This window comes from Acromyrmex echinatior, chromosome 18, assembly GCF_024713525.1.
Source record: "Acromyrmex echinatior isolate Ae372 chromosome 18, ASM2471352v2, whole genome shotgun sequence".
NCBI lineage: Eukaryota > Metazoa > Arthropoda > Insecta > Hymenoptera > Formicidae > Acromyrmex > Acromyrmex echinatior.
Window position 1 is genome coordinate 3,742,308 of NC_141869.1, and position 27,973 is coordinate 3,770,280.

The 27,973-nt window shown below is 31.0% G+C and overlaps 1 protein-coding gene and 2 long non-coding RNA genes across 5 annotated transcripts; 1 reads left to right on the forward strand and 2 right to left on the reverse strand.

The window, feature by feature from the left end:
- Positions 1-454: 454 nt before the first annotated feature.
- LOC147906766 (uncharacterized) lies at positions 455-25,913 on the forward strand. 3 transcript variants are annotated; one of them, XR_015548112.1, is made up of 7 exons: positions 455-756; positions 1,659-1,718; positions 2,169-2,258; positions 2,659-2,827; positions 3,097-3,144; positions 16,007-16,064; positions 25,180-25,913. It is a non-coding gene; the product is annotated as an uncharacterized LOC147906766 (long non-coding RNA). The 3 variants fall into 3 exon arrangements; XR_015548110.1 differs by having other exon boundaries at positions 456-756; positions 16,002-16,064; XR_015548111.1 differs by lacking the exon at positions 25,180-25,913 and adding an exon at positions 17,814-20,669 and having other exon boundaries at positions 456-756; positions 16,002-16,064.
- LOC147906767 (uncharacterized) lies at positions 4,893-6,851 on the reverse strand. Its single transcript, XR_015548114.1, has 2 exons — positions 5,326-6,851; positions 4,893-5,086 (listed from the first exon to the last, which is right to left on the reverse strand). It is a non-coding gene; the product is annotated as an uncharacterized LOC147906767 (long non-coding RNA).
- Cog4 (conserved oligomeric Golgi complex subunit 4) lies at positions 21,603-27,918 on the reverse strand. Its single transcript, XM_011054137.2, has 10 exons — positions 27,639-27,918; positions 27,232-27,429; positions 26,771-27,145; positions 26,479-26,687; positions 26,183-26,378; positions 25,866-26,113; positions 25,571-25,793; positions 25,187-25,453; positions 24,925-25,110; positions 21,603-24,412 (listed from the first exon to the last, which is right to left on the reverse strand). Exons 1-10 carry the CDS (start codon positions 27,699-27,701, stop codon positions 24,155-24,157), a joined length of 2,223 nt encoding a protein of 740 aa, XP_011052439.1. The 5' UTR covers positions 27,702-27,918; the 3' UTR covers positions 21,603-24,154.
- Positions 27,919-27,973: the final 55 nt, after the last annotated feature.

The window sequence follows — 27,973 nt, forward strand, 5'->3', positions numbered from 1 at the left end:
TTTTTAATAGTCGTCATCTGCAATAACGATTATCGATTAAAAATTCTGATAAAGATACAAGCATTTAATTTTTTGTTATTAATTTCAAACTTTAATTTGCGTTTTTTAAGATTGATTACTTATTATTTTATAAGATCAATTTTTCTTTCATACAATCTTTTCAATATAGCAGTCATTTAGTCAAATCGGTTTTTTTTTAATTTTCAGAAAGAATATAATTTTTGTATTATTCAGAACGTGCTTTTAACGATAAATATGTGTTAGAAATGTGCTAACATTGTAAAAACGCGATCTGAATACGTATAAGATTCTCCGGCTTTGAGTAACGTACGCTCTCAAATTCTGAAGAAAACTAAAAGCTTTCACGCGTAGCGTTTATATACTTTATTGAAAAGCTAACGGTGATCCAATGAGCGTTCAGATATAGCAGCCGCAGCGAGACCGATGCTTATTGGCTGGCTTGAGAGTGGTGGGGTTTGAGGTTTACCGGCTCCTATAAATAACGCGTAATTGGGGTCCTCGCACTTTTGCGTTTCGACAGGCGGTGGGGTTACGTCTCACTTTACGTTGAAATATCTCGCACTCGCATCCCTGTTCGCATCCCTGTTCGCATCCCTGGCGTCGAGTCAATTATGGACCTTTCCTGCAGAAGTATCCTCATCCTGCGGAAGTATCCTGGTTTCCAGAAATATCCTAATCTCTGAGAATAAAACGACGGGAAACGGCTCGAAAGGATCGTTCGTATATATTAACAAGGTACCTAACAAATTATTAATATTTTCACACGCGACACGAGAAATGTTAGTCCGCTTTTAGTTCTCAGTTTAAAATATCTTACGTATTAATAAAATATTTAATGTTGGTATTAATGTATGTTACTAATACCGCTATGTTTTCATGGGCGTGAAATTTCTAACAACTTAATGTGGCACGAAGTATAATTAACTTTGTATTTATTTCCTATATCGCGTAATGTAGATCATTGATTCTAGTAGTACATTGATTGTTCGTGATTTTTTGCGTGAAAAATGATGCCGCTTCGCTAACTTAATGAGATCGCGGCGGACATTGGACAGACGAGACGAGTGACATGACAACGCGTCTCGTCCGTCGATCTCCGCCGCGATCTTATTAAGATGGCGAAACAGCGTCGTTTTTTGCGCACTATCAACTTCATGCATCGTTAAAGTTAACGCGGCGTACTATTTTTGATGCGACCGAATGGGTATTGCGAAAAATACTTTCGTATTGTTTAATTGGTAAAAAAGCTTATATTATTATTGTACTTTTCTCTCTCTCTCCCTCCCTTCCTCCATTTATCCGACGCGAAACATCAATTTGGCGCTCATATGCTACTAATAATTAGTTAAAACGCGGATCTCAATATTTGTCCGACTGAAGGTGTATTATGCGAATAATTGGCAAAGCAACTTATGCCGCGAATATATAGTATGGTATTAATACACTTGTTCTGTACAATGTAATGCGTGTATACTATTTATAGTTCGAAATGCAGAAAACGTATAAACACAAAGTTAAGAGTGGGACACGTAGCGTCGTCGTCGCTCTGCGTCACTTTTAGCGTGTGAAGTTGTTCGCGGTTCGCGCTGAAAACGAAGCTTTCTCGCTATCCTAACGCGTTTACGTTTCATTTGCAGGACGCGACAGCTCGGGACAGATTGGCCCCGAATGAGGTGGCGTCGTTACTGATTTAATAGGTAAGTGAAACTTGCATTTATTTAGTAACTTCTTTTATTCTTTTACTGAAATATTGCATAATAGATTTCGATAATCGTGCGCTGATAATTCGATCGAACGCGCATTTCGCAGAACTTGTTCGATTGAAAACCAAAAGAGCATCGCCACGGCGACGCGTTACCGCTGTGTTGTCGCATCGCTTTTGGCATGAAATTGATCGCGTAGAGAACGAGTCTCTTTATCATCTTACAATTAAATGTAATCCAATGTATTTTATTTGAAATATCGTGAATATCAAACGTGTCGTAATTTCGTATGCTCTGATTTTTCCACTGTCGTATAAATATAATTAAATACGCGTTAAATGTGATTAATATCGAGACTGTTGAATAAAATAAAGACGCACAATTGTTATTCTAGTAAATTGTAATCACAGTTAATTGTAATTAGTAATTTATTTTTGCAAGCAGATGTTGTAGCACGAAGAAATAGTAATACAAAAGAACAAATAAAATAAAAGCCGGAGCAATGATAGGGATGACGATGCAAAGAATCGTGATGTGAGCATTTCATAATTAATTAATTTTATTATTTACTATTGGTGTAAATAATTATTTATATATATGTAATTATTTATATATAAGTAATTAGCATTTTAGATTTATGTAATTGCGTATACTATACTATCAAATAAATAAGATATTTTATATTATTTTTTAAGATTTTTTAAATATTAAATTTAATAAAATATTTATAATTGTGAACAAATATATATAAATATTTCAAAATATTTAAGATATTTATAATTAATATAAAATTCATTTTACAATTAAATTTTATATCAAAAAGATCGATTTCAATTCACAACTAAGATTATTTGTATACATAAACTTGATCAATAAAATTGTTCTTCAATATATTTATTTTAGACATTTTTATTTGAATATATTTATATTACAGATTAGTGTTGTAAGAAGATACTACAATTCCGCTATTGCATATTATGTGTAAATGCAATCTAATAAGAGGATCCGTTAACTTGTGAGAGAAGATAAAGGAAAAAATTTAAAAATTTGAAAGGAGGAAAAAACATAGGAAAAGCATTGCTTGCCGGTGGAACAACTTTGTGGTAAGCATTATTGTTTACTTACAATAAAATTAGCCCTTCCTTCTCGTTTATCCGGATTATTTTATTTTAATTTAAAAATAATAATTAGAGAAAATAATTTGAAACATTGAAAAAGTTCATTTTCATGAAGATATTTTTTGAACAATGAACAATTATTTCAATATTTGATTGAAAAGTGAATAAAAAATTCTGCGCATAAGAAATATCTTATAAATCATTGATTATTTTGAGCGTTATTTTAATTCATAATTTATTCTTGTTTGTTACAGAATCATCATAGTTATGTGGCCGATAACTCTATTAGTATGCATCAGTCGGTGAGTGATAAAATATTTTATTAATGAGTAATGAATCTTGAAAATTATGTCAGATATATATCGACATTACAATCGTATATACACGAGTAAATATCGAATATACAAAACTTCATGGATCGATTGCCTTAAAATGAAAAAATTAAACATTGTGACAAATATTTAATCTTGGATTCCTCTTTATTATTTGTGACTGATACGGAAAAAATTTGCGTTTCAAAAATTTTGCTAAAATATTTAAAAATTTAGATACAGATTTGAAAATAATTACGTTGTACCATCAAAATAATTATATAAAAAATTTAAACATAATATAGACTGTAAAAAAGCAAAGCTATATAAAATTTTGATATTTTATCAAATCTTTAGAAAAGCTTTATAAATTTTGATGTTTATCAAATCTTTAGAAAAGCTTTATAAATTTTCAATATTTTGTTTTATGATTTTACTTTATTTCTTTCTTATTTTATGTTTTATTTCAATAATTTTAATTTAACAAAAATCTAATTATTTTGATAATATATATTTCCATATATGTATATATGAAACTATTTTTTATTATGCTCTAGTTTTATATATTATTAGTTTGCTTTGACTTTTTGATTTTTATATTTCTACAGAAAAGGAGGAATTAATTTTAGTATCTTTTTATATTTAAATATTTCTTTATTGTTAATATTGAAAATAAATAATAGTCTATAAATAAAATTTAATAAAATTTAATTTCGAATCTTCATTTTGTATTAAAATTATTTTTATTGAATAAACATTAATAAATTTTATTTCCTATTTTTTTAATCTATTTTCGTATTTATACAGATACAACTTTAAGATTAGTAGTACACAGAAAGAATGGTTTTGATGAAATATTTAAAAATTAAGTTAAATAAATAAAAAGACGAGCTGATTGCTAAAAGTCAATTAGACAAGAATATATTCTTTCCCCTAATCCCCTTTCTAATACTTCTCCAAGATTAAATATTTTATAAATTGGTGCAAAATAAAAATATATATGTATAATATATAATATACAAACATATATGTATATTTATATTTTCTAATATTATGTGAAATATAAATACTTCCTTATAAAAATAAGAAATATTACAATTAAATTATTTTAATTAGTTTAACGTATTTGAGTTATATATGCATATATATAAATGCGTTGTTACATATGAATATAAATAAATAATTTTAACTTTTATAGAGCACCAATTTTAACACAATGTTTTGTAGTTCATTCATTCGGATTGATTGCCAAATTGATTTTACAACAAACAAAATATATATAATAATGTGACTTGAGATCCCAGAAATATTTACATAACAAAAATTTTTTTAATTATTATAATGTTGATATTAAAATTTTCTTATAAAAAAACAGATCTTTGATATTTATAATTAATGTATTTTAAAAGATATTGATGCAAATAATTTTTAAAACATATCGAATAATATAATAAAGAAATATATACATTGAAAAACACAGCTATAAACATTGGTATATCACCCGATAAAATGCACACAATATATAAATATCTTATAATTATTATTGTAACTTCTTAGACTGCACGTCATTATTTCTTATTTGATAATTAAAAAAGATAGATAAAAAAGACATTAGAGAGATTTTCGGGTACCAATAAACCGACAGAAATTAAATTGAACAAATTGATAATGAGAAAAAATTGTTAATATATCATATATCATAGAACAATGTAGTACAAAAAAAGGGCAAAGAGCCAGTACTGTATAAACAAATTTTAATTTAAATTAGCATTAAAAATTCATATAAACAATTACAATTAACAACAAATGTTTCGACATAATTGAGCCATTTTCAATGTAGTCTTAATATATCAACATCGTTCTAAATAAAAAATATGTACATGGTATTACAATACTATTACAATTTTTAATATTTTTCATTCCGTGTAGTACGCTGCGAGTCATTTTTATCAAGAATCAAAGTAATCATAAGAAAATTCTTCTCAATGATATCAGTAGATGTATTAAGAGTCCATTAATAAAAAGAGAGAAAAAAACGCAGGTAGTTCATTTCGTGGTACAATATATTAGTGTTTTTATTATATAAATTATTTAAAGCAAATTTGCAAAAGTAATGAACATCTAACTTTTCGTTATCTGACATCGAAAGTTATCTGACACGAAATGAACTACCTGCGTTTTTTTCTCTTTTTATTAATGGACTCTTAATACATCTACTGATATCACTGAGAAGAATTTTCTTATGACTACTTTGAGTCTATTTGACAATCAAATAAAAAAATACGCATTTATATTACGCATTTATATGAAAAATCTAAATATTCGCGAAACAAGAGAAGAAATGGCGATATAAAAACGAAAAAAGGAAAAACGAATTACAAAAGAATAATAACGAGCACACATTATCATCGATCGAGTATTATACAATATGAAATATGTCAAATAATGAATAGATTCTTTTCTTTTCGATTATCAAATCAGATATATCCGTTGCCTATTCATTCAAGATAAATATAAATAAGTTTTTTTGCATCGATGAATATAAATTCATACAAAATATTTCTATTCGATATCGACAACTTAGCACACACTCAATATACCTTTGAAAGGATTTCTTTAATTTCTATTACAAACATTTCTTCTTTCATTTCCTCTTTTTGTAATACTCCTTTCATCACAACTCTCGTAATCTGTTTTATGTAAAAGATTTCAATGATTTCTCATAAACTATTTCATATCTTTGTGACAGTTTTTTATAATCTAAACACAGAAAAACAGTAACATATATAACACAACAATGATATATAATTAATATAGGATACAACGGAGTAATTTGGACAAGTTAATGGAAATTTTGAAATTGTGTAAAAGATTGAAGTCACAGAGTGTATTCAATTGTATATACTCGTATATATACTATTGCATCAATAGTGTATGATATTCATCTGAATACACTATGCAATCTCAATCTTTTATACAATTTTAAAATTTCTGTTACCCTATCCATTATCACGCTGTAAACTAACTGTTACGTAAGTGTGTTACATTATTATAATTACAATATTAAGTATTATAACATCGATATTACATATTATAATTACAGTACTATTAATTGGTGTATATTAACATCATGACTAATTATAAGTACAACTTTTTGATGCGTTGCGGTAAAAAGAATAGGGAATTGAAATAAATAATAAATTTTAAAACGAACACTCAATTATTCAAGCATGTTCGAAGAATCATTTTTAATTATATTTTCACATATTCCTTTTTGAATCTCCTTTTTGTAATATTTCCTTCATCTTAGCTCTTTCAATATCTTATTCTTTAATTTTTCTTATCTCATTAAATATTTCTGTTGCAGCTTCCTCATGGCACGTGCAATAAACGGTGCGTTTATTCGGAAACATTTCCGGGTTTTACGATTTTACTCGAAATTTGTAGAAATACGGGATACAGTCCAGATAGTGAGATCGTTGCAATACGTGCTCAATTCTCGTCACGTTTACCGGTCCGTCGAGCTTGTCTCGTACGACTAGCGTCTAACAAGCCGATAAGCCGAATTAACCACAATTAATGCACGAGGGATGTGGGCAATATCGCCCCAGAAAGTGGATTGCCTCACGTCGCGTCTATCAGCCAAGCGTTTGTACACTTGTTGTGACACAGACTACTGTGGATCGCAAAGTATTGTGGCTATGAAGGCCTCGTCGACGTTAGACGCGCGTTAAACGTGATACGAGAAGCCAGCCGTATTCGCAATGATCTCACTGTCGATCCCGTATCCATCGCGTCGGTCGTAGTAAATTATCTCTTCGCACAATTCGCACTGTATCTAGCATGTACCATGAAGAAGCTACAGCCGAGATACAAAGTGATTTCCGAGACGTTAAAGAGGTTTTTGAGAAAAGAAATCAAGATACGTGGAACGAGAAACGTACTACGTTAACGAAATTAGAGAGGAAAATTGCAATAGAGAAATCAAAGCACATTATTGACGATTTGTAGAATAGAGGGAAAAATGATATGGGAACAAATATTTAATACTAATGAGCAAGCATTTTTAACATTTTCGAAGAACTCTTCTTAATTTCTCCTTTGAACGTTATGTTTATAGTTTCCCTCATTTCCTTCGTTCAGTTATTTTAATTTGTTTCTTTTCAATAATTCTCTATAATTTTTCGCTATCATTTAATTTTTCTGTTGCAGCTTCTTTTCGGTACATGCAAGGGACATTGCGTTTTTTCGGGGATTCTTTTCGGATTTAAATGGAAATTTGCTTGCATACGGTCTGATGTGTGAGATCGTTGCAATACGTGCTCAATTCTCGTCACATTTACCGGTCCGTCGAGCTTGTCTCGTACGACTAGCGTCTAACAAGCCGATAAGCCGAATTAACCACAATTAATGCACGAGGGATGTGGGCAATATCGCCCCAGAAAGTGGATTGCCTCACGTCGCGTCTATCAGCCAAGCGTTTGTACACTTGTTGTGACACAGACTACTGTGGATCGCAAAGTATTGTGGCTATGAAGGCCTCGTCGACGTTAGACGCGCGTTAAACGTGACACGAGAAGCCAGCCGTATTCGCAATGATCTCACTGTCGGTCCCGTATCCATCGCGTCGGTCGTAGTAAATTATCTCTTCGCACAATTCGCACTGTCTCTAGCATATACCATGAAGAAGCTACAGCCGAGATACAAAGTGATTTCCGAGACGTTAAAGAGGTTTTTTGAGAAAAGAAATCAAGATACGTGGAACGAGAAACGTACTACGTTAACGAAATTAGAGAGGAAAATTGTAATAGAGAAATCAAAGCACATTATTGACGATTTGTAGAATAGAGGGAAAAATGATATGGGAACAAATATTTAATACTAATGAGCAAGCATTTTTAACATTTTCGAAGAACTCTTAATTTCTTCCTTGAACGTTATGTTTATAGTTTCCCTCATTTCCTTCGTTCAGTTATTTTAATTTGTTTCTTTTCAATAATTCTCTATAATTTTTCGCTATCATTTAATTTTTCTGTTGCAGCTTCTTTTCGGTACATGCAAGGGACATTGCGTTTTTTCGGGGATTCTTTTCGGATTTAAATGGAAATTTGCTTGCATACGGTCTGATGTGTGAGATCGTTGCAATACGTGCTCAATTCTCGTCACATTTACCGGTCCGTCGAGCTTGTCTCGTACGACTAGCGTCTAACAAGCCGATAAGCCGAATTAACCACAATTAATGCACGAGGGATGTGGGCAATATCGCCCCAGAAAGTGGATTGCCTCACGTCGCGTCTATCAGCCAAGCGTTTGTACACTTGTTGTGACACAGACTACTGTGGATCGCAAAGTATTGTGGCTATGAAGGCCTCGTCGACGTTAGACGCGCGTTAAACGTGACACGAGAAGCCAGCCGTATTCACAATGATCTCACTGTCGGTCCCGTATCCATCGCGTCGGTCGTAGTAAATTATCTCTTCGCACAATTCGCACTGTCTCTAGCATATACCATGAAGAAGCTACAGCCGAGATACAAAGTGATTTCCGAGACGTTAAAGAGGTTTTTTGAGAAAAGAAATCAAGATACGTGGAACGAGAAACGTACTACGTTAACGAAATTAGAGAGGAAAATTGCAATAGAAAAATCAAAGCACATTATTGACGATTTGTAGAATAGAGGGAAAAATGATATGGGAACAAATATTTAATACTAATGAGCAAGCATTTTCGAAGAACTCTTCTTAATTTCTCCTTTGAACGTTATGTTTATAGTTTCCCTCCTTTAGCATTTCCTTCGTTCAGTTATTTTAATTTGTTTCTTTTCAATAATTCTCTATAATTTTTCGCTAATCATTTAATTTTTCTGTTGCAGCTTCTTTTCGGTACATGCAAGGGACATTGCGTTTTTTCGGGGATTCTTTTCGGATTTAAATGGAAATTTGCTTGCATACGGTCTGATGTGTGAGATCGTTGCAATACGTGCTCAATTCTCGTCACATTTACCGGTCCGTCGAGCTTGTCTCGTACGACTAGCGTCTAACAAGCCGATAAGCCGAATTAACCACAATTAATGCACGAGGGATGTGGGCAATATCGCCCCAGAAAGTGGATTGCCTCACGTCGCGTCTATCAGCCAAGCGTTTGTACACTTGTTGTGACACAGACTACTGTGGATCGCAAAGTATTGTGGCTATGAAGGCCTCGTCGACGTTAGACGCGCGTTAAACGTGACACGAGAAGCCAGCCGTATTCGCAATGATCTCACTGTCGGTCCCGTATCCATCGCGTCGGTCGTAGTAAATTATCTCTTCGCACAATTCGCACTGTCTCTAGCATATACCATGAAGAAGCTACAGCCGAGATACAAAGTGATTTCCGAGACGTTAAAGAGGTTTTTTGAGAAAAGAAATCAAGATACGTGGAACGAGAAACGTACTACGTTAACGAAATTAGAGAGGAAAATTGCAATAGAGAAATCAAAGCACATTATTGACGATTTGTAGAATAGAGGGAAAAATGATATGGGAACAAATATTTAATACTAATGAGCAAGCATTTTTAACATTTTCGAAGAACTCTCTTAATTTCTCCTTGAACGTTATGTTTATACTTTCCTCCTTAGCATTTCCTTCGTTCAGTTATTTTAATTTGTTTCTTTTCAATAATTCTCTATAATTTTTCGCTAATCATTTAATTTTTCTGTTGCAGCTTCTTTTCGGTACATGCAAGGGACATTGCGTTTTTTCGGGGATTCTTTTCGGATTTAAATGGAAATTTGCTTGCATACGGTCTGATGTGTGAGATCGTTGCAATACGTGCTCAATTCTCGTCACATTTACCGGTCCGTCGAGCTTGTCTCGTACGACTAGCGTCTAACAAGCCGATAAGCCGAATTAACCACAATTAATGCACGAGGGATGTGGGCAATATCGCCCCAGAAAGTGGATTGCCTCACGTCGCGTCTATCAGCCAAGCGTTTGTACACTTGTTGTGACACAGACTACTGTGGATCGCAAAGTATTTGTGGCTATGAAGGCCTCGTCGACGTTAGACGCGCGTTAAACGTGACACGAGAAGCCAGCCGTATTCACAATGATCTCACTGTCGGTCCCGTATCCATCGCGTCGGTCGTAGTAAATTATCTCTTCGCACAATTCGCACTGTCTCTAGCATATACCATGAAGAAGCTACAGCCGAGATACAAAGTGATTTCCGAGACGTTAAAGAGGTTTTTTGAGAAAAGAAATCAAGATACGTGGAACGAGAAACGTACTACGTTAACGAAATTAGAGAGGAAAATTGCAATAGAAAATCAAAGCACATTATTGACGATTTGTAGAATAGAGGGGAAAATGATATGGGAACAAATATTTAATACTAATGAGCAAGCATTTTCGAAGAACTCTTCTTAATTTCTCCTTTGAACGTTATGTTTATAGTTTCCCTCCTTTAGCATTTCCTTCGTTCAGTTATTTTAATTTGTTTCTTTTCAATAATTCTCTATAATTTTTCGCTAATCATTTAATTTTTCTGTTGCAGCTTCTTTTCGGTACATGCAAGGGACATTGCGTTTTTTCGGGGATTCTTTTCGGATTTAAATGGAAATTTGCTTGCATACGGTCTGATGTGTGAGATCGTTGCAATACGTGCTCAATTCTCGTCACATTTACCGGTCCGTCGAGCTTGTCTCGTACGACTAGCGTCTAACAAGCCGATAAGCCGAATTAACCACAATTAATGCACGAGGGATGTGGGCAATATCGCCCCAGAAAGTGGATTGCCTCACGTCGCGTCTATCAGCCAAGCGTTTGTACACTTGTTGTGACACAGACTACTGTGGATCGCAAAGTATTTGTGGCTATGAAGGCCTCGTCGACGTTAGACGCGCGTTAAACGTGACACGAGAAGCCAGCCGTATTCACAATGATCTCACTGTCGGTCCCGTATCCATCGCGTCGGTCGTAGTAAATTATCTCTTCGCACAATTCGCACTGTCTCTAGCATATACCATGAAGAAGCTACAGCCGAGATACAAAGTGATTTCCGAGACGTTAAAGAGGTTTTTTGAGAAAAGAAATCAAGATACGTGGAACGAGAAACGTACTACGTTAACGAAATTAGAGAGGAAAATTGCAATAGAAAAATCAAAGCACATTATTGACGATTTGTAGAATAGAGGGAAAAATGATATGGGAACAAATATTTAATACTAATGAGCAAGCATTTTCGAAGAACTCTTCTTAATTTCTCCTTTGAACGTTATGTTTATAGTTTCCCTCCTTTAGCATTTCCTTCGTTCAGTTATTTTAATTTGTTTCTTTTCAATAATTCTCTATAATTTTTCGCTAATCATTTAATTTTTCTGTTGCAGCTTCTTTTCGGTACATGCAAGGGACATTGCGTTTTTTCGGGGATTCTTTTCGGATTTAAATGGAAATTTGCTTGCATACGGTCTGATGTGTGAGATCGTTGCAATACGTGCTCAATTCTCGTCACATTTACCGGTCCGTCGAGCTTGTCTCGTACGACTAGCGTCTAACAAGCCGATAAGCCGAATTAACCACAATTAATGCACGAGGGATGTGGGCAATATCGCCCCAGAAAGTGGATTGCCTCACGTCGCGTCTATCAGCCAAGCGTTTGTACACTTGTTGTGACACAGACTACTGTGGATCGCAAAGTATTGTGGCTATGAAGGCCTCGTCGACGTTAGACGCGCGTTAAACGTGACACGAGAAGCCAGCCGTATTCACAATGATCTCACTGTCGGTCCCGTATCCATCGCGTCGGTCGTAGTAAATTATCTCTTCGCACAATTCGCACTGTCTCTAGCATATACCATGAAGAAGCTACAGCCGAGATACAAAGTGATTTCCGAGACGTTAAAGAGGTTTTTTGAGAAAAGAAATCAAGATACGTGGAACGAGAAACGTACTACGTTAACGAAATTAGAGAGGAAAATTGCAATAGAAAAATCAAAGCACATTATTGACGATTTGTAGAATAGAGGGAAAAATGATATGGGAACAAATATTTAATACTAATGAGCAAGCATTTTTAACATTTTCGAAGAACTCTTCTTAATTTCTCCTTTGAACGTTATGTTTATAGTTTCCCTCCTTTAGCATTTCCTTCGTTCAGTTATTTTAATTTGTTTCTTTTCAATAATTCTCTATAATTTTTCGCTAATCATTTAATTTTTCTGTTGCAGCTTCTTTTCGGTACATGCAAGGGACATTGCGTTTTTTCGGGGATTCTTTTCGGATTTAAATGGAAATTTGCTTGCATACGGTCTGATGTGTGAGATCGTTGCAATACGTGCTCAATTCTCGTCACATTTACCGGTCCGTCGAGCTTGTCTCGTACGACTAGCGTCTAACAAGCCGATAAGCCGAATTAACCACAATTAATGCACGAGGGATGTGGGCAATATCGCCCCAGAAAGTGGATTGCCTCACGTCGCGTCTATCAGCCAAGCGTTTGTACACTTGTTGTGACACAGACTACTGTGGATCGCAAAGTATTGTGGCTATGAAGGCCTCGTCGACGTTAGACGCGCGTTAAACGTGACACGAGAAGCCAGCCGTATTCGCAATGATCTCACTGTCGGTCCCGTATCCATCGCGTCGGTCGTAGTAAATTATCTCTTCGCACAATTCGCACTGTCTCTAGCATGTACCATGAAGAAGCTACAGCCGAGATACAAAGTGATTTCCGAGACGTTAAAGAGGTTTTTTGAGAAAAGAAATCAAGATACGTGGAACGAGAAACGTACTACGTTAACGAAATTAGAGAGGAAAATTGTAATAGAGAAATCAAAGCACATTATTGACGATTTGTAGAATAGAGGGAAAAATGATATGGGAACAAATATTTAATACTAATGAGCAAGCATTTTTAACATTTTCGAAGAACTCTTAATTTCTTCCTTGAACGTTATGTTTATAGTTTCCCTCATTTCCTTCGTTCAGTTATTTTAATTTGTTTCTTTTCAATAATTCTCTATAATTTTTCGCTATCATTTAATTTTTCTGTTGCAGCTTCTTTTCGGTACATGCAAGGGACATTGCGTTTTTTCGGGGATTCTTTTCGGATTTAAATGGAAATTTGCTTGCATACGGTCTGATGTGTGAGATCGTTGCAATACGTGCTCAATTCTCGTCACATTTACCGGTCCGTCGAGCTTGTCTCGTACGACTAGCGTCTAACAAGCCGATAAGCCGAATTAACCACAATTAATGCACGAGGGATGTGGGCAATATCGCCCCAGAAAGTGGATTGCCTCACGTCGCGTCTATCAGCCAAGCGTTTGTACACTTGTTGTGACACAGACTACTGTGGATCGCAAAGTATTGTGGCTATGAAGGCCTCGTCGACGTTAGACGCGCGTTAAACGTGACACGAGAAGCCAGCCGTATTCGCAATGATCTCACTGTCGGTCCCGTATCCATCGCGTCGGTCGTAGTAAATTATCTCTTCGCACAATTCGCACTGTCTCTAGCATGTACCATGAAGAAGCTACAGCCGAGATACAAAGTGATTTCCGAGACGTTAAAGAGGTTTTTTGAGAAAAGAAATCAAGATACGTGGAACGAGAAACGTACTACGTTAACGAAATTAGAGAGGAAAGTTGCAATAGAGAAATCAAAGCACATTATTAACGATTTGTAGAATAGAGGGAAAAATGATATGGGAGCAAATATTTAATACTAATGAGCAAGCATTTTTAACATTTTCGAAGAACTCTTCTTAATTTCTCCTTTGGACGTTATGTTTATAGTTTTCCTCCTTAACATTTCCTTCGTTTCAATTATTTTAATTTGTTTCTTTTCAATAATTCTCTATAATTATTCGCTATCATTTAATTTTTCCTCGTCGACGTTAGACGCGCGTTAAACGTGACACGAGAAGCCAGCCGTATTCACAATGATCTCACTGTCGGTTCCGCGTCCGTCAGATAGACCATATTAAATTGCTACTTCATTTTTTCAATCCGCACTTTTGTTTTGCACTTGCCACGAAAGAACTGCAACAAAGACAAAATGATTCGCTACAAATTCATAAGATTTTTATGTGTTAAAATGTGATATTAGAAATTTAATGCAGAATTATAGTATCGTATGATATTTTATATCGGTATGGTAACCAATTTTTTACAATTAATTTTGTGTGTTTGAAAATGTTTATAGTCGCCGTCATTAATATATGTCGAAATCATTACTATCCGGTAACTGGATTTGAGACATGAAGCTCTGGTTTAAACTTTGTGTTTGTAATAGGAATTTTTTCTGCAATGCGATAAATAAAGGTCCCACTATGAAAATATTTTTGTTAAATTTTTTTCATGTATATCTTTCCAAGATTTTTTGTTTTTCACTTATTTAATTTGTTTTCTTCATAGGTTACTCAGACAATCATAATTTTAAAAAATTATAATTCCTGTACTGCAATTATCCTTTATACTATTTAAATTTTTTTGCCTACATTTTGTTTTTATATTGCCATTTCTTTGTTTCGTCATAATTTTTTTTTATGTTCCTTCTCCATAATCAATTAATTATTTCATTAATTTTTCCTCACAGTTGAATTATTTATACTTTTATAGCTTTATAAGCTGTTACCGCACATATACATGTTACCACGCACACATTGTAAATAATAGTAAATGAATTTGGACACATGAAGTTTGTGGGTGATTGTGAATATTTCTCTTTATTTATGTACCAGCACGTCGTTATATTCTAAATATTCTAATAGGTGGAATATTTGAATGATTTTCTTTTTCTTTCTTAATTTTAAAATTTTCTCCTCTCATTACATTGTTGTCTTCCGGTTTTGTTGCTAGTAACAGCTTTGTAACAGCAATTTTGCTGACGCGTAATCATTTGCTACTATTTATTGACTATTGTATTGTATTTTATTTTATTTTATTTTTTTTAGGTCTACTATAGTGTATTGTATATATTATGTCTATTACTTTGTTATTACTTTACAGTAGTAGTTTTTTCATAGTGCTTTGCAATAAATTAAATTAAATTAAGTTAAATTAAATTAAATATTTTCTATTTTTTGTATAACTTTACAATGTAATATATATATTTTGAAGGTAATATACTATATCGTGTGAAAAAGTAATATTGATATCAAATAAGATGTACTATCATATATTCATATCTACACATGGATTTGTAGATACTTATATTTATTTGTGCAGTGATAATTATTATAATATAATTAATATACATATAATTATATGTAGTTATTATATTATAGTAAAGCGCGAAACATTTATTTCTTTGGGATCTCATGTTATTTATTTTATGTATTTTGTTTGATGTACTTTGAAAATGCATATGATATGAGCATGCATTTTTATATCGTGTCAATTTTGCGTTGAAAAATATATTTAATATTTTACTATTATATATATTGATTTTTTATTACTTAGAATTTTATTAGCTTTATTATTCAATATTTTTGTGTAACATACTAGTAATAGACATATATGGTACACAAAAACATTGAAATTTATGATGTGTACACATACACACACATACACACACACACACACACACACACATATATATATTGAATTTTTTCTAAACTTAAATATAATTCCAAATTTAAATAATGCCACAGAGAATTTTTGTGCAACTTTTATGCATTAATTTTTTTTTAATTAATTTCTCTGTCTTACATTTTTCGATACCATCGACTTACATATTTAATTCGAATCGAACGTAATATTGAGTGAACAATGAAATAATAATCGAAGGAAATAATCGACTAAAGAAGGATTTTTTCTTATTGATTTTTGGTCAAAATGCAATCATATCATATGGCCAAAGTCAAGATAAGATAAGTTCAATTTGGCCCGAAGAAAGAAGAAGCAATATGGTACAAGGAATAAGGTAAGTGGTCAATATTGATCACTGATGTATAAGGTAATGTACAAAATAATTTATTTATTTGCTTAATTTTTCTATTTTCTCATGTATATTTTTCCCTTGTTTTGTTATATGTGTGAGATTGGAAATAACTTATTTAAATTCTAATCGAGCACGTATTGAAACTGTAATTCTTCTCAAATATCTCGCTCGGGTGGGTTTCAAGTATCCTGCTGGATAACCAACAGAGAATTAATAAGTCGCATATCGCGTTGCGGTTTTAATTAAAGATTTTCTTTATTAAGTTAAAATATATGATATATAAGAAAATGGATAGAAGAAAATGTGGACAAATAGGCATGTAAATTGGAATACGGGTAGGTAGGGATACGGGTAGGAATTTGGTTAGGTAGGAACTAGGAACAGATGGAGATTATAATTTTATAGGATTGAAAAATTGTATGTATATGTATTAGCGAAATAATAATTTAAATATAATAGTAATAAATATGAGGATATATTTATTATTATTATATAGTAATTATTATATTAAATATTGAATAATTTTATATTATTTAAATGTAATAATAACAGAGATAATACTGTATTTATTGTTGTTATATTTAATATCAATTAATATCAATTAAAAATCATGTTATTAATTTTTAATGAATGTTTAAAGATATATAGCATATTATAAATACTACATTATGTATTATATTTGTAATTCATGTAATAATATTATATTATGTGTATATTATTGTACATATTATTGTACTATGTATTGTAATTGTAATTTATGACATTTATGTGATAATAACTGTAAATAATGTTGACTATTGTAATCGGATGCGTTCAATAAAACGGAGATCAATGCATATTTGATAAACATTCATTTTGAGAAATCTTTGAAAATGTTATTAGGTATACCAAAAGATCGTTAATAAATTCGGTACATACTTTATTCAAAATTTCGTAACGGTTATAATTTTTGTAGTATGTCTATTATAATACATAATTGCAGATGTTAAGACTATGATATGTATATACAATATTTATCCGTGAAATTTTTTCATATTTGATCTGACTCTTACAATGAAACGTATTCAAAAAGTATATTAAATATTTATTAAACGAATTCTTAAATTATATTTCATATTAAATCTGTATTAAATATGTTAAATCATTTAAAAATTATGAAAATATCGCGTTATTTTCACATTTATAGATACGATCGCTTTTTCGACAGTGAAGCTTCGTTGCTATCCTTTGTGTCAAGTGATATTAGTAAATTTGTACCGACAAATCGTAGTGATTTTCAAATGGAAAGACATTTTTCGTCATTTTCTATGGGATCCATCCGAAATGTCTAGTTCAGTGCCTCGATGAATTTGAAGATTTTCGTTGGGCTGAAATTAATCTTGGTTTTTTTTTTAAATCTCCGGGAGCTGATTTCGACAAGTTAACAACAGTAACAATGTAGTTTAATTAATGTTTTTTAAATTGAATTGTGAAATTAATTAAATAATTTGTCCTAAGAGAAGAGTTTATTCTTTTCTTTAAATATTCTTCCATTAATTAATATTAATGCTAGTTTGACAATAAAAAGACTTAGCGGATTGAACATGAATAGCAATTATAGAAAAGAATGAATTACATTAAATAAACTAAACAAGTTTGATCATTTCTTGTGACTTCTTTGAGAAAAAAATATGGTTATAAATGAATATATTTTTTATTTTAATCTTTAATTTTTTTAAAAATTATTTTCAGGAACTGGACATCCCACTATTCCAGAATGTTAATTAATTTTTACATATTCCAGAATCTTAATTTTTTAATATTTTAGGTTGCTTTATATAATAAAATACAAACGTAGTGTATATATTATGTAAGGAATTTTTAATTCTTATTCTGATAAATTTTTTCAAAAAGGTACTTATTTCAATAAATTATTATAATGATACAATGAACATAACTGAAAATGTGTGGGTACTTAATAAATTCGAGACGAATCGATTGGGTACCCCGATATCAGTAAGATTTTGATAATTTTTATTTATCTAAATATTACATTTAGCTAAGCCTTTATTTGACTACATTTGCTAAAATGTTATAGAAAAATAAAAAATGATATGAATTTTATTCCACTAAATATTTGATTATGAAATTATGATATCTTATTGTTATCGGTTTGATTCGCCTCGAACAGTCGGTACCTGAGAATTTTTGTACTCACATATTTAATAAATTATAATAAAAATGTATGTATTTTATTATTTCAAAATATAATCATTTGTAACCACTTTTTGATATCGTTCTATCCATGTGTTTTTTGATAATAAAAAGATGTATTTAATAATGGAAGAATATATTTTCTCGGACGCGAATCTTGCTCTCATATACCAAAAAACTGATGAATATCGATTAAATTATCATCAAAATATTTGGAAATTGCATTATACTTGCATTATGCAAAGAGGTGAGGTAAAAGGTGACAGTTGTTAACTTGCTATCGCGAAATACTTGGTATCGAAAGCAGTCCGAAAATCTAGGATTTGTTTCCTTCTGCAGTAGAATTCTTAATACTCAACGAATCACTTAACTTTCCTTTATGGATTAATCCCATGGAACTTGAAATAGAGTATAACTCATTCTCTAGCATGTATAGATCATTCTTCTCTATGTCGTACTATTCAAAATGTCATTCGGTGGAGGGACTTGATTTGATCGAATTGTTGCCTTTATTGTACGCGTTTTTTGATAAAGTAAAACGGGAATTAGAATTTATACACGCGATTAAATATATTATCTGATTAGTATTTGATTATATTACTAAAATAGATGCGATATTGCAAAATTTTTGATATATTATCGCGTAGAAAAATAATAATATAATTATACAAGACTCGCTTTGAAACGGGAATAAAAATTATGTATTAGAATTGTGTACTAGAATTGATGAGATTATTTGCATATTTTTTTATTTGATCATTGTTGTACACTAAAGCTTTGCTTATTTTTTAGTGCATTTTGTTTGAATCTTGTGAAAATACAATTTCGGTAAAATATAATCAATAACTGACATCTTTTTTACTTGAAAGATATATATAATAAATTTATTAACAATCTTTTTGGTTTTGATTGCTTATATAAATTAAATAAAGCAAAATATGCTTTGTAATTGCTATTCGATTAATAAGAAACATTACGTAATAGTCATTTGTCGATCATACCCACATATTTCACATTGCATCGTAATAAAATTGTTTTATTATACGCATTCCGAACATTTTGTATTCAATTTCACATTACAAAGATATTTTACCTGTATTCTTGTTGCTTATTATGCTATATCAATGTTATAATGTAATTCTTTTATATTGTGTTATATGTAATGTAAAAGAAATTATATATAGAATATATAATATAAATACAAAAACAAAAATGTGAAAAAATCATAAAATGAAATAATTTTAGTCTAGTCGAAATATTTCATTTATTCGAATTTTGAAAAATGCCTGAGAAAGCACGCATATCCAAAATTGTTTTTAAAATTTTTTATATTTAGATTTTGACATGCGCGTTGTTTGGGCATTGTCAAAATTTGCGTCAAAGTTATCCCGATTTTTCAAACTTCATTTTACAGCAGTATGATATGTAAATCCTGAAACACAATAGATGCAATAAGTCTTAAGAAACTGATCAATTATAGTCGATTGTGAGAAGAATATTCGATTATGATTCGGAAATTTTTATAAGAGGGTTACTGCACTTATTGTGTTTCAGATCTAAAGAAAAGAGGACCGCTGAATCGGAATCGGCGGGAGTGGTGGAGGGCTTCTACAAGGTTAATCCGCTTTTATCAAATGAAATTTTAATCTTAAGATATTACTTTATTTATAAAGGAAATTAAAAAATATAGTTTAGATAGAATGCATAATAATCACAATAATATTCGATAAAAGCAGAATAGCCTTATAAAATGATTTGATTGAACTATTATATACTATATTGTAATTTTATGTTATAGTTTTTCTAGTTTAAAATATATTTTATTAATTGTCATTATTATACATTGTATTTTCATATTAAATAAATTGTATGTAAAATAATGTAAATAATAAAAATGTGAAACAATGATTGCTTTCAGTAAAGAAAACTTTGCAACTGTTGTGCAATTCTTCAATACGATTGGTTCTTACTTTTGATTCTTTATGGACCTAAATGTATAAACCAATCATATTGAAAAATTTTATAACAGTTGCAATGCTGCTTTTTCTGCTGAATGCAGCCAATGTATCGTAAAAAGAGGACCGCCGATCGGAATTGGTGGGGGTGATGGAGGGCTTCTATAAGATTGGTTCGCTTTTATCGAATAAAATTTGAATTTAAATTAATTTAAATTAATTTAAAAAATATTACTTCATTTTTATAAAAGAAATTGTAAAATCTTAGATAGGATGTATAATAATTACAATGATATTCGATAAATGCGAAGTAACCTTATAAAGACTTAACTAAACTATTATATATTTGTAATTTTATTTTTTAAATTATAACTTATACGGAGTGTATGTATTGTATTTTGATATAAAAAAAAATATATTATTATGATACAAAAAGAAATTGTATGAATGAAAAATGTTAAATTAAAAAATGAAAACTTATATGTCCAAAGTAAGGGTTGGAAACGCGTTAGTTTGCATTACTGTTACTTTTGTAATAATGATTTAGTAATAACGTTGCAATTTTTTATGACGGTAATTGTATTGTCAGGATTAAGAAAGCCATTTTTGAAAAATAACTCGTTATTTATTGAAAAAATAACTCGTTACATTAATCGTAATACATGACGAGTAATGAATTAGTATTAGTAACGCATTACTTTTTATTAATAAAATAACGAGTTACATATTTTTTAATAAATAACACGTAATGATAACAAATTACTTTTCAAAAATGACTTTCCCAACTTTAGTCTTAATTACCATTATAAAAAATTGTAACGTTATTATCAAATCGTAATGATAACGATCTTTACAACGATCTTTAATGCATCATTTTGATCCCCATAATCCAAGAGGACCGCCGATTAGAATCAGCGGGGGTGGTGGAGGGCCTCTACAAGCACTTTTGTTTTTTGCTAGATTATCTAAAAAATGTATAAGTAATTTTATTATAATATATTTTATTGCATACTGTATTATAACAAAAGTAAAAAAAAGGAAAAAAAAAGAAACAGTTTATATTAGACAGTTTATATTAGACAAGTTCAAATTGACAAAGCGGTTAGGTTTGTTTGCCAAACAATTAAACATTATTGATTGATCCATAAAAAAAAACGGTATTTTTCTTTCGAGCCGAATATTATCGGAAACATAAAAGATGAGATAAAAATTTTTAAACAACAATTGATTTCAAGAGCAGAACTTCAAAGTGGGAAAAAATTTTTATTTTTTTTGTTTAATAATATACACTCATCCAGTTTTTTCAAATTAAATAATTTTTTTTATCGAATTAAAAATTATTTTTTCTAATTTTTTTCAACTATGTAAAAAATTTTTATTTTTTTTGTTTAACAATATACTCCCACCAGTTTTCTTAAATTAAACAATTTTTTTTATCAAATTAAAGATTATTTTTTCTGAATTCAACCATGTATAATAAAGTTATGTTACAATCCAGTAAACACCAGTTAACAGTAATAAAACATCAATGTTATAATTTCCCACTCAACAATATAAGTGCAATATATGTAACACATGTGTTATTCATTTATATTGTTTAGTGGGAAATTATAACATTGATGTTATATATTACTGTTAATTGATGTTTATTGGAAACGTATCATTTTTCAGAATTCATTATAAACGCTTCCTCCATATATACACTCCGGGTTCATGTGTGTATAATTTTCGCAAAATTAAAAACATTTCGGATCCAAACTGATCGATAAGTTTTACTGTTTTCAGAAAATCATTGACTGTTTTTTGCAAATTGAATCTTCTGATTATCTTTTTCAGTTATAAATTTCGTAATTTTTTTCGAAACAATTCGATGAAATTTCTTGAATCTTGATACCCAATCGTGAGATGTTTTTAAATATAGGATTTGAATTTCCTATTTCTTCTTCCGCTTGTAAAGCTTTTTAGATCGATATCATGAACTATGAATTCTAATCTAACAGCTGCGTAAATTTAGAGATAATTTTTCTATACGATTTCCATCTGATTGTAATTGTTCTTCCCAACGTCTTAATTGATGTTCAGATAAAACTCTTCTAAATTTATTTTGTACTAATTTTAGAGGACGATTTCTTTTCTTGTTATTATTGTTTTCCTTCACGTCCCATTTCCGCCAATATTCAACAGCTTGCCTTTTATAAGAACTGTCAAAGTCTATGTCATCATTTGAACATTGAGGATGAGAATTAGAATTGTCTTCACTCCATGCTTCTTCGTCATCTTCAATTATTTCAAAATTATGTAATTTATCAAATTCTTGATAATCAAGACAGATTCCTTCTATTACTTTCCAATTCATTATAATGAAAAATGCTCCAGCAATAATTTGCTTTCAATTCTATTTCTGTTTCAGTTACTGGTGTTTCTGAGTTAGATATATTGAACTTATAGAAATTAATAAAGTCCAACAACATTAAGCGGATTAATAGTTATTTCCAAAGATGTTAAACTTTGCTTTTGTATTCTAATATAATAGCAATTTAACAAATTGCATAGATATGATTATAGCGAAACAACTGCACTGACTGAACGTAAAACTGCTATATGAATATATTTATATTGATCATTTATCATATTCTTGAATGTATATACACGTAAATTTATATCATAAAAATTATCACACTTATTATCACTGATTGCATTCAGCAGAGAGCAGTTTTGCAATACATTGCAATATTATCTTTAAAAAATATGTCATGATTCTAATACGAGATGCATGACTTTTACAAAGTTATATCATTACATATTACAAATTCTTCAGACGTGATATTTTCCAACAATTCAGTTAATTTCTAAATGCGAGCGGTTTTTGAATTCATTTTTCAAAAATTTAATTTTATACAATAATTTTATTATAAGAGAATAGATTTCAAATAAAATTGTTTTTAATTTTTATTCATGGAAGAAATTAAATTATTGTTTCGACGATAATTACGCACATGAGCACGGATAGTATATACGAAAGAATTTTATAATTAATTCTCGAAAATATGTTGTAATATAACTTTAGTATACATGGTTAAATTTGGAAAAAAAATTTAACTCTATAACAAAAAATTTGAAAAAATTAAGAAAACTGTGGTATATATTATTAAACAAAAAAAAACTAAAAAAAAATTTCTTCACAACTTTCAAGTACTCTTGAAAGTACAACTGTTTGAAAAATTTTTTCCATCTTTTATATTTCTGACGATATTCAGCTCGAAAGAGAAACACTTTTTTTTTTTCAAAGGAATGTTTAAACATAAGTTAACGTATGTATAAAAAAAATGTGTTTCTTAGATTTTTATGTTTAACAACATATTTCACGGAGAATCAAATCGGACACAGTTAGTGAAACTGTCCTTTGTTAGTGAAATTGAAACATATCGTAATTAATTTATATTTTATATTAATAATCTTTTTTATCACCCTTACATTGTTCATATAATTGGCTTTTGTTTTTTTCTATCGCAGTATTTTTTGTTAATGCAATTTACATTTTTTATGATTTCTACTTAAATGCAAGATTTAATTAAATATTCATATTATAACATTCATGGGAAAAAAAGATAAGCTCCAAAATAAAAATAATATATTTTAAGCACCAACGTTACTTTAATTTTAAGGTTCTCTTTGTTCCTGACTCTTATCGGTTCTAAAATGAGATAAAAAGAGTTTTAAGTTTTGCTTAAAATAAAAGTTTGTGCAACCGGGCCTAACGCGATTGAAAAACAAACGTTTTCTGCGTATCATAATAAATATATTATATATATTGATCGTTCTATGTACATATACAGTATGTAAAACATAGTATTCAAATGTATGTTCTACAAGCACATGGCTTGATAGTTCGATATTGCAGCGTTATACAAAGAGTAACAAGTCTCACAGTTTCAGTCTCTTAATGTCTTCCGGTCGGAAGTCTATTCTTAGGGAAGCAATACGGCGCACTTCCGACGGCGTTAATCGCCATGCTATTGCGTCCGCGCCGCAATAATCGGCTAATTCTTCTATCTTTTCTATACTTAGAATAGTAGCGATCTGTGTTAAACGCGCAAATTTGTCCCTCACCGACCAAGATGTGGCGGCTGCTAAATAACTGGCCAGCGATCTTATTTCCTTGTCCAGTATCAGACCTCCTGCCTACAACATACAGATTTATTCTGATATACGTTATATTACGCTAAATTAAATTTATGAGCGTATGGATATTTGTAAGAAATTAGATAAAAACATTAAGAGATAAAATGGCAAATATAAGTAGTATAATTGATAAAATAGTACATAATTAATTAATTATAAGTAGAAATATAAATCATTTAATAGTGATACATTTCAACTCTTTTTGTAGCCAGTTTTTATTTATAATTACGTAATTGTATATTGCTGTACTTATATTTGTCGTTTTTCTTTTTATTATGAGTTATATGTATAATTTACTAATTATATTAGGTGTTGGAATTAATTCGTAGCGTTTTACAAGTGATGGGAAGTACTTTCATTAATGTATTTTTTAATGCTCATGTGAAATAAATAACATTCTTTCATTAAAAAACGCTACGAATTAATTCCAACACCTAATACATAAAATTATTCCCAATAGATTGCTATTATTAAAAGATTATAAGAGAATAATTAAAATCCAATATAAGTACCCGATTAAAGGTCGATTTCAAAACTATTTTTTCTAAACGAGCCGTAACTTCCGCAGTTAGAAGTCCAATAAGTGCATCGTAATTGGAAATTGTTAAACTATCCTTAAATCCTCGAAGTAGACCCTCTAAGTTTGTGATTAATGTCTGCACAAATGGCTCGTCCGTTTCGTATCTCAATAATTCATCCTGCATATGAATTCGTTATGTATTTAACCATTCGTTATATATATTTAGAGACAAAGTTTATTCTTGTAGGATATACCTCATTGATATGATGATCAATGGATAGAAACGCATCGAGCCACGGAGTGACTCTAGGTTTTACGGCGCTGACGCGCAACTGTTCTAAACCACAATCGATGATGCCTCGTAAAATCAATATAACTCCCTTTAGACTGGACAAACAACTGTCAATTTTGCCTCTATCCTTCTTTTGCATATTGGGAAACGTTGCGTCTATCTCTGCACCAAGACTCTTGCATAATGTTTCCACATATTCTGTGCTCACATCAGTATTATTTAAGTACGCCTAAATAAATATGAATAATTATAAATATAAAATTACAGATAAACGTATAATAAAACTGTTTAGTAATATATATTAATATGAAAATAACATGTAAAGTCGTAGATTAAAAAATTTTACCAAGAACATAAGACGGGCGCATTCTGTATCTGACGTTTGTAAACGACCATGTTGTATACTCGTCTGGAGAGCACTGTACGCTTGTGCCAGATCCAGATAGCCTGCTGGATAACCCTGACGTAATCTGTTCCTCAATCTATTCGCAAACTCGCCTTCCAAGATGCCACAAGCCATATTAACGACAGCACAAACACCGTCTATACTCCAACTCGACATAGCTCGTCTGTGTAGACATTACATTCATTATAATTTTCAATAACATACATATCGTATGCATAAATCTGGTGATATATACCGTATGCATTTTTGTACAATGAAAAATACATCGTCAACCATGCTAGAAGTTTGTTGATCTGGATCTAATGCATCCATTCCTAAAGCCTTATTAACACTCTCCTCGAGAAAATATCTCTCTAATGCAAGATAGGCACCAAGCAGCTCTTGCATACCATGTGCCAATTCGGAGTTGTTTATCGTCATTTCAAATTCATTAAGCAACTCTGTGCGTTGCGCCTCATCTGTGGTACTGATCTCTATATCATTCTGCAAAACAAACAACACATGAATCTACATTGCTAATTTCTTATGTAACATACTGACTGAGTCAAATACCTTAACTCTTCTTTTTAAGAAACGTATGTAAAGTTCTGCCCTCGAATGCATTATAGTAATTTCTCCTAAGAGAAGATCAAGTTCCTTAGGGTCAAGCCTTTCAGGACTCGGTTTTCGCAAGTACTCATTTATCATTTGTACATTCTTGGATATACATCTATGTTTCGTAAATACTACAACAATCTTCTTGACTTGTCTATTTGTAAAAAGGCATTTGTAAATAAATTAATTTTTTTTTTTAAAGTAGAGAAGATCATCTAATTTGATATGCAGTTTATTGTATGTGCTATTCTTACCTATCACACTCCTTCTGTAAAATCGAAATTGTCATTAATAGTCGACCAGGGCCATAATAAGTTTCAATGATCGGTTGATGCACTTCTACAATACGTGCAATCCCTTCGAACAAGAGAGTCATAGTGTCAGCAAAAATAACAGCTGCTCTCTTATCATTACTTTTAATTTCTAGTGCTGCTTGTAGATTCTTCTGTGCAGTCTCATGTAGCTAATATAAAAAAATGAAAAATCAAACAGTGCCATCTTCTCAATAAGATTTTAGCAAATATAATTTTACATAATATTACATACTTTGGTGCATAAATAACTGCAAAACTTCTTTAATCCTTCTAAGTGCATCCCCAACAATGGAAATATTTTGAAAAATCTCTCAACGGAAGCCAGATCCTCAGATTTCACAGCTTCGTCAAATTTATGTGTGACAACGGCTCTCAATTCCATTGCAGCCTGTTGCAAGGTGACCAGGGAACTGCTAATACTAGTATGATCTCCCGATACATCTTCGGCTGTTCTCTCCAGTAATTGTTGGTCCATTGCTAAATAACGATGAACATGTGCAGCACCTTGCTCATAATCCTCATTACGCAGCGCAGTCGCTACTCCCTCACTGCATAATTGCAAGTCTAGTATATCATTTATTCTACTTTGACACTCGCACACTCTGCTCTGTAAAATAAAATTATAAAATTTAAGTAATTAGAAAGAGAATTATATGACTTATCTAAAAATGTTTTCATTGTACTATAACATACTCTTGCTAAGTCCAACTGTCTCACTTTAGCGCTAACATTTTCAGCTAATTCGTTGGTACGAGCGATCATATTACAAAACTTCTCTCCTTCTGTTCGTATCAGTACAACATTTGGCAATACCTTGCCAATATTTTGCAGTTTTGCTTCTACGTGACATCGTCGGGTAAGAATTGTATCCAGATTTTTCTTTATAAAAACCTAAAAATTTACAATTTTTTTTCTATGAAATATATAATATAATTTATCCAAATTTTTATATATAATGATGCTTCTTCATATGTAATGCAATAGATCTAGAGAAAATAAAGAAACACAGAAAAATCTTGCATTTAGTTCTAAGAGATGTATCGTAGAGATTTATGCCGCTCATAAATATTGTATAATCAAATATTAATTGCAATTCGAACCTCGTCTTCAGACAATTTGTCCAATATTCGTTGCAGATTTTCTTCATTTACCGGCAAATCCATATTATCAGTAAGTCAATTAATTGATGACGATTTAATTTTATAGTGCTGAGGCACTTGATATTTCCCATACGTCACGTATTTCACGCCCACGTTGTCACATTTATCACATTTGTAAACAATAACTACTGGCAATGATAAGAACGAGTATCTATAAAAAATAGTAAAAATCTGATTCGTGTTAGGTGCGTTCCAAATTATGCATGAGATAAAGCTGGAAACACAATGAAAAGCACAGGCAATAGAAACAGAAAATAACAAATTTCAACCTATCA

Bases quoted from the DNA above. Each gene is read 5' to 3' on its own strand.
- Cog4 (XM_011054137.2), bottom strand. From the start codon at position 27,701: ATGGATTTGCCGGTAAATGAAGAAAATCTGCAACGAATATTGGACAAA. The intron at 26,688-26,770 runs GTATGTAATATT...TTTTTATATTAG, and splicing joins GCAGTTATTTATGCACCAAA to CTACATGAGACTGCACAGAA. The intron at 26,379-26,478 runs GTAAGAATAGCA...TTTTACAAATAG, and splicing joins TTACAGAAGGAGTGTGATAG to ACAAGTCAAGAAGATTGTTG.